At 36.4% G+C, this 8424-nt stretch overlaps 1 protein-coding gene across 1 annotated transcript; it reads right to left on the bottom strand.

Moving 5' to 3' along the window:
• Positions 1 to 754: 754 nt before the first annotated feature.
• MCEE (methylmalonyl-CoA epimerase) lies at positions 755 to 4889 on the bottom strand (the record flags this gene model as incomplete). Its single annotated transcript, XM_017736803.1, has 2 exons — positions 755 to 2197; positions 4482 to 4889. Coding segments are annotated over 2 exons (561 nt in total), but the record flags the coding sequence as incomplete, so codon positions are not given.
• Between the last annotated feature and the right edge of the window lie 3535 nt (positions 4890 to 8424).

Genomic DNA, 8424 nt, shown 5'->3' with positions numbered 1-8424 from the left:
GGGGGAGCGGTTGGAGGGGGTTGTTGGGTTTTTTTCATAATATCTTGACTTCCACCTTAGGAGTAGTCAGAAGAAAGGTATAAACTCTGAGTGAGATAGGGGCATGACTTAGATACGATGAACAAAATACATCAGCTGACTTAGTGCTAGGCAACCCCACGCCATCAATCAGGAAAATTGCTGGTTACTAGCTAAAGCGTATTATACAAGGTTCTTTCTGCCAATAAGATAGGGAGCACAATCAGCAGGTGGAGCAAGTGTTGTTTACTCAAAAATCTCTGTTCTCTAGTACTACCTCAAACTACTACTCTGAGTGTATTGATAGATGTCATACACAAAAGTCCATCTCCTTCAGACAGGTCAAAGAAATGGAGAATGAACCTAGGGAGGACTGTTTCTGTTGCACCAAACTAAGGGTATTGGGTTTAAAGACTTCTGTTCAATTATCTTAACCAGTGAGGCTTCTAGTATTGGCATTCCTATGCTGGTTTTGCAGAAAAGGTACCTCCTTGTCTTTGACAGAATGAAAAGACAAAAGCAGCTTTGCTCATAGAATGTCTTCCAGAATGGCAGTGATTTGATGAAATGTAGGAACCCTGTGGAAGGCTGTATTTTTCTTAAAAGATGACAGTAAGTGTATTTATTTTGAGTACAAAACTATCTCATTAAAATAAAAAAGTATGGCTTTGTAGAGATTTTTTCAGAAGTAGAATTCATGAGGAAGTGTCAATGTCTTTAAAAACATGTTTAAATCTCAGGTCGACATTATATTTGTATTTTGTTGCAGCAAACATGACACACATTACAAGTAATTCCATTCCATTAAGTAAAAACTCTCCTAGACTAAAATGACCTTACTTCATATCAAACTGAAGGTTCTCACTGTATATGCAGAGATGCAGGAAAATTTAAAATTCAGATTAAGCTAGGAAAGTATGAGTTTTTAAGGCTTAAAAAAACTAGAGAAATAGCAAGTCTTCTATTTCTACAGTTGAAATGTCAAAACAAACCTATAAAAGAAAGTATCAGGAAAAGACTGCTTGGGTAATGTATACCAATAAAGTGAAGTCTGTCCCTAAATAAGTTGACAAAAGTGTGACTGCAGGCTGTGACATCAGCATGCTGGCATGGTCTTTAATGTTAACAACCATGTACAGAAGCAAGACTTATGTGGTGTGTGTTTTCCACTCATTTTGTAAGTGCTTTTGCATAGGAAAACCATATTTGTAAAGTAAGTGAAAAGGTTAATCATTACTTGTTCATGTCTCCCCAAGATATTCTTCTGTGGATAAAGCTTGGGGAAAAAAAAAATTTAAAAAACCCCTAAAAATGAAAAAACTAAAATATCACAAGTGCATTACAGTCTGAAATGTATGTCAGGCAAATAATTTTTCAGGTTCTCATTGCCTGCATATCCACAGAGTTCATAAAACAACTAAAGGATGATTTATGCATGGTAACTTCCTTGGCAGTAATTGTTATGCCAAGAAAAACTTATTTACTGACTGCAGACACCCATACAATAATATATGGATTTTTTTATTGCATGAACCGATCAATCAGTGTGAAGCACAGACGGTGAATGGTGAAAAGAGAAAATACAATGTTTGTTTTTCCTTTCTTTCTAATGAAAATGTCTAAGCTATATTGTTGTCACTGAGAAGTGGGTCTCTACTCTGAAATGTAGAGCAAAATACTGTGGGTTGACCTAGAAACTGTACAGTTTCTGTGGCTACAGAAGTAAAATCATGCTGCAAACAGGCAACAAAACATAAATTACTATGGTACATATGTAACTTAGCACATGTATTGTTTTTAGAATCACAGAGAATTCAAGAAATGCCAACAATATTAATTCTGAAAATCAGATCAGCAACAACAAAAAAAGACCCTAAATCTGTAGCACTATTTCAGTACTCAAAAGCTGTACTTAATCCATGGGAACTACAATGAACTTGTAAAGACTGAATACCACATCAATATTCCCAGCACCAGCTCAGGAACTTCACAACTCTTCTATTCTTTTATTTATGAATATTGCAGCTCAAGCTTGCTCAAGTTCCACAAGGACTCCATGGCAATCTTTAGGGTGAAGAAAAATCACAGGTTTGCCATGTGCACCTATTTTTGGCTCTTCACTCAATATTCGTATCTTTTTTTTCTTCAGTTCTGTCATAGCTGCTTTTATGTCATCAACCTTACAAAAAAGATACAGTTCACACAAATTAACATATTGCACTGTATTATGCAGATTTTACATTTAGGAGCAATAACATAATTCCTCACTGAAATGTTATTCCTAAGTTCTAATATCATTCTGAAAATAAATTAAGTTGTAAAAACATTTTAAAACATCTATTCTTCAAAATAAAAATACTACAGAGTTTGCACTTGTTATTTGAAGATTTTATAAAATACCATTTAAACAGATTGTGCTGTATTTAAGGAATTAATAAACTAAAATCACTCATGCACAAAGCCCATTGATTTTTTTTTTGTTACTTTATAAGGACTCCATAAATAATCTAAACTCTGTATTACTTTTACTAGGAAGATCATATTGCTTTCCAGTTCTCAAAAACTAAAGAAAAATATCTCCCTTTATAATTGCTGACAGAGCACTGACTCATTAAATGCTGGTGAAAAGGGAGGGCAGTGGGCAGAAGGTAAAAGGAAAGTCCCTTTTAGATTCATATATTCTCCTTCTGAATAGGTTAAGGTTCATAAAGTTTCCTAAAAAAAAAAAAGCTTGGAATAATCAAAAATATATCCAGAACAGGATGTGATCTTCCTAATGAACTTAATTATAATAATAGCCATTAATACAGTATTTCAGTACAGTTTCCTACAGAAAAACATAATTAACAAAAACATGCCTATACTGTACAGTGTGATCTGAAGTTCTGATGTCATGTCATCCAATGAAATTTGAATTTTCATAAAACTTAAATGCATTCATTTTTTTAAATAATAATACTAACAGTTTAGAAAATTCAATAGTCAATAATGAATAAAGACCTAGAATTAAAATAATAGCATTGCTGTTTTTCAAGACTGAGGTGTCTGGACATAATTTGGTGAATAAATTCTCCCGATGCCATTGTAAGGAAGAAGAAAATTCCTGGCTTTAATTCAGAGGAACAGACATCACCTAATTCCTACTCATTCACTGCAGTTTTGTTCATGAATATTCCAAACTCACTACAGCACTTCCTACACACAACTACCAGTCTGCAAAACAAAAAGGAACGACTGTCAAGTTTTATCTAAACTAGAAAGGCCTCATGTGACGTGTGCCATGCCTCCCCCCCCCAGATTCTTTCCCCGAGCAGAAAAGCCACAGCAGCTGCTGCTCTTGTCCCGCAGAGATGGCCTGAAGAGGAACCAGGTCTGGGCTCAGCTGCAATGAATTCCTGCCTCCCCAAGGATGAGTGACAGTAAACAATGGAAAGCCTTTGGGTGCATCCATGTTAGGAAAGTACCAGGCCTGGATTGCTCTCTTACTCTACTGTGTCCAGCACAGTTTTCACTGGAGGTATTAAATTGTAACTGGTCAGGAATAATTTAATTTCTTCTTAAAATACTTACCTTTTTTGAAACAAGTTGCCTATCAAAACATCTGTCTAAATTTTCCTTAGTATAAGAGAGAAGAAATTAAAAATATTTTGATAAACTTGTTAGGCTTCTTCTCCGGTATGGAAATGATTTTTACAATTCAGCTTTTTGTAAGAAATTTGTTCATAAAAGGTATTTCCACAAAATATATTTAAAATTTTCAAATGAACAATTGATACTTCCTGACATAAAAGACCAAAAAACAATTTTACTCACATCACTAATCCCATTACTTTTTAATATTACGCTTTGCATAATTATGCTTTGAAGTAATAAAGTTTGCAAGACTCTGCTCTACAAGATATTTAAAACATGAATCATAGGCAGCAGCATGAAGTTTTGCATCAAACATGTACACTAAAACATGAGTATACTAAATAAGATAATGATTTCACCCAGCACCTTTACATTCCCTTGTACTTCCACATCAATTTCTCTTTGATGGCAAGGAAGAACAGGACAGATAAGCACAATGGACAGGCTTTTTTGACTTCGTAAAATCTGAACTATACCATAGCTTAAACCTACAATTCTTTTTCTGCTGTATGTCCTTTTATGTCAGGAAGTTGACACCTATCCAACACTGTTCACAACCTCACCGCTCTGCCACAGTGGCTACTTAGCCCTTTGTTCCCCAGTTCAATCTTTATAGCATAAAAGAGGAAAAAATGATCACATATCTCACGAAATGGAACTGTGACTTCCAAAACATTAAAAAAGGGCATGTTTAAGACTTCTTCTTATGAAATGTAATTTTTCACAAATATGACAGCCTTGTATATTAGTTCTTGACACAGGTCAAGCCTATTAAAATATGCATACTTTAATGTATCTATCTTATTACATGAAATATTATGTTAAGATACCTCAATACAGATATGATGCATTCCTCCAGTCTTGTTTTTTTGCAGGAAGCTTGCAATGGGACTTTTCTCTCCTAAAGGATGTAGAAGTTCCAGCTTGGTATTTCCCAGCTCCACAAAAACAGTGTAGACACCATGTTCAGGAAGAGCAACAGTCTCACTCACCTGGGCTCCTAACACATCTTTATACAAGGACTGAGCTTTCTCCAAATCAGGAACTGCAATTGCCACATGGTTAAGTCGGCCCAGTTTCCACAAACAGCTTGGAATGTTTTGTGAAAAGGGCTTTGATGATGATAGAGTTCGTATTGTTGGAGCTGAGAGCTGCAATCTGCTAAGAAGCCCTGAAAAAAAAGTGAACAGCACTGACACGAAGCTTTTGAGAAAGTATCGGTACCTGCTCTTTCCCCTTCACAGGCCTGCAGAGCTGCCAAGTCATTGGCACACCCTTGTGCAATGCTCAGGGTAGACTGAGAGCAAGGAAAACAGTTACTCTGTAGAACTAACAGTTTAATGAACACTTTTTTCAGACTAAGTAAATATTCAGAAGTATAAAAAAAAATAAATAAGAACCCAAAGCAGACTTAAATTTGGTGTAAATCCTTACATATGCCTGTTAAAAAGAGGAATACAGGACCAATCATAAAGGTCAACTGTATAATGTGTTTAAAAGTGACTTTTGAATTTTTCAGAGCTTCTTACAAAATAGAGAAAGAAATCAGGATATGCCTACACATCTCGAAATTACAGCAAACAAACAAAAAAACCACGAAGAAACAGAAAGATATAAAATGAGGATAGTTACAAATTAATTACATTAAAAATTAATCTGTCAGAGTACTAGAATCTGGAGGAGTTGGGGGTAGGGAGAGATTGTGACAGTATCAGTTGTTTCTAGCACCAGAATTAGAATTAGATTAAAGGATATATTCATAAAAGCCACATTTTAATTCCATGCCAGCTTGCTTTAGGCCAAGTCAGAGCTCCCAATGCCTCAAGGCCCAAGCTAGAGGCATCTTAGCATTTTGGTAGTCTTTGAGGCATTCTTTGCTTTAAAGTCACAAATGTGCTATTTTTCTAAGAGATTGTGCCAATGATGCACTGAGATTCCGGATGCTTTGCAACACACTGAGGATAGATAGATAGCCTGGCTGGGCTCTTGGTACTTTGTAACGTTAGTAATAGCTGTAATTAATCAGCTTTGCTTCACAGTATGGAACTGAGAACTACCATTCCACAGGAATTCAAGATTCTACAGCTACCAGTTAATTTTTCTTCACAAAGATAACTGATGAGTCCTTAAATCTAAGCCTTTCTGAACATGGTGCTGTGATGGAGAAAGAAATGTTTGCATGTATTTGACACTTAAAATTACAACATGCAATGTGCATATTAGCAAGGACTTAGCATTGTAAAAGTAAGTCTACTCACAACCTTTTGATGATACTAAAACAACATCCTACATTAAGTATTTCCAGAAACTTATCCAGTGCTGCAAGTAACTGCCCTGGAGTATTTCTTGCCAGGTTTCACACAGTCAATCCTGTTATCTCCTTCACCACAGCCAGAAGTTCTGGACAATTCTTTCACTTGTTACCTTTAGGCTGTCATACTAGGTATAGGACAGCAACTGCTTTTCAACTTTTTACATGTTAAAAAAATCCCCTAGAAACTTCTACACAAAGAAAAATTCTTGTTTTTCAAATGTCTGTGGAGAAACTATTTTTTTAGAAACACTCGCCACATCAATGCAGCTGAATCAGGGTGAACCAAGTAAGTTCCTGAGGAAAGCAGTACTGTGCAATGCCTATAATGCATCAAGTAACAAACAGGCAGGAACTAGGTGGCATGATTAAAGGCATGGATAATTAACTAGTATAGGGTTTGACAGTTAACCAGAGTAAATAAATGTGTTACAAAAAGTAAGAATCCCCCCAACATCTGCTATGCAGTCTTTTCTGCCCACCTAAGCTTCTACTGAAGTAGTTCAGTTTTGTACTGTAATTTCTTAAGACATGATTCAATTCTTGCTGAAGCAAGAGGTACTTTTCCACTTGGAGGAGGGCACTATTCTCCAAATAAGAAAAATTCTTTGAAAGAGAAGGATCCCTTACTATATAAACTGTTACGTTTTCCAGAGCCTTTTACTGTTTTATTCTTTCTTCCAACTATTATCAGACTGCAGTTCAATAGAAATACCACTACCGTAGATCTTTTTTTCAAGCAGTCTTTACTGCAAGAATTTTCCCATTCTTTTACATCTGACATTTATAATTGTTGCTGCACTTCACCCAGGTCATATGACTACATAGTTATTGTAATTCAATTTGTATTTTTTCTATTTCAAGTAAATTGACACAGACTGTGTGTTATTCAGCTATTTGTGAAGCACTAGAAAAAATAATAGAAAATGCTCTTTCTTCTGGGTTCTGCCCAAGAAATACTTTATTTTCCCAAGAAATACTTGATTTATTGTGGTGTTTCCTGGGAAGACAATAGATTGAAAAAGCGACGTATATTCCTACAATTCTTGTAAAGTCAAAGATACTTAAATGCCCACTCATATAAGCATTTATTCTATGAAGCCTTGTGAATTTATCCTAGCTCTAGTCAGATGCATACAGAATATTAATTTAAATCCATAATTGACTGAGATTAAACAAAAAGCATTTGTGTTTTTCTTGCATTACCTAGATTAGTAACTATATAGATTACTTAGAATTCTAATCTTCTTCTAACCCAATAATCAAAAAATGACCCTGCAGTAAAAAGGAAAGCTTTTCAACAAACTTCAGCTTGAAACCCCATCAATTCCACGCTTCCAGGAAAAAAACACTTGTATTTACATATACATCTCAAAACAGTTCTATAGTATATAACTTTCCTCAGCTGAATTTGAAGAATATTTTTAAATTGATCTATTTGGGGCTTATTCTATTAATGGTTGACTGATCTGCTAGTATTATGCACATCAGAGTTTGAACATACAGTTGCACCAAGTAAGGGTTACATTCTTTAAAAGAGCAGATTATGAAGCAACAAGTCTGAAGTACCCCATAAACTGAGATCCGCATTCCTCAAATGTTTATTCATTGGCTTGTTTGTTGCTTCTTATGTAGAGCAGTGTTCATTGACTTAATCAAGGAAACTAAGGAGTCAAACACAAGCCAAATCCAACTGAACTCAGTCATGTTCTCCATGGGAAGGTTTACAAAAGTGGGTTGCAGTAAGAATCTTGTCACTGGGCGCTGCTCTATTGTCAGCTGTTTCAGGTGGAGAAGAACTCCCAAAGCATGGAGAGGATGCTGCCACCATAGGGAATCTGGCACATAGGAGCTGTGTGTTCACTCTCTGGACCAAACAGAGAAAGGGCATAGTGTGGCCTTCTTAAATCCCAGCAATTTCAAGGTGGTATGAGCATCTCAGGAACTCTGGAAGCCAACTGGGCTCACAGTGCTGCTCTGCTCTGTGCTGGAGGGGGCTTTTGGGAATCAGACTCCACAGCTCATGGAAACTGTCTCACTGTGCTGCAGCTCTGGTTCCCTCCATCAAAGTGCAGCAATACAGAGGTCTTTTCACTCCCAGTATCCTAGTGATTGATCATGGACAGCCTTGACCCTCTCATTCACTTTTCTCCTGGTCTGTGGCTACCAAGTAAAATAGTGTGCTATAGGTATTGTGAGTTTAACCTGCCCTACCAGAGTGAGCAGTACAGGTTATTAGCATGAACGGGAAATTAGTTTGAATTTGACCTCCAAACCGCACCTCAAAAAAGACAAGCTCCTCCTTGCGCCTTGAGTTTGGAGTTTGCTCTCTTAAGTTTACCCTATGCCAGCTAATGTCAGTTGTTAATGTGCCCATCAGTTGGATCGGGAGATCTTGGTTTTATTTACAGAAGCGGTAGTTTCGTTTGGCCTGCGAGGCTGTCACGGAGAGATCCGCCAGG

The sequence above is a fragment of the Corvus brachyrhynchos genome, unplaced genomic scaffold (genome assembly GCF_000691975.1).
Source record: "Corvus brachyrhynchos isolate BGI_N302 unplaced genomic scaffold, ASM69197v1 scaffold200, whole genome shotgun sequence".
NCBI classification, from domain to species: Eukaryota; Metazoa; Chordata; class Aves; order Passeriformes; family Corvidae; genus Corvus; species Corvus brachyrhynchos.
Note: the sequence above shows the minus strand (reverse complement) of the source record. Positions and strands in the feature narration are given on the sequence as shown.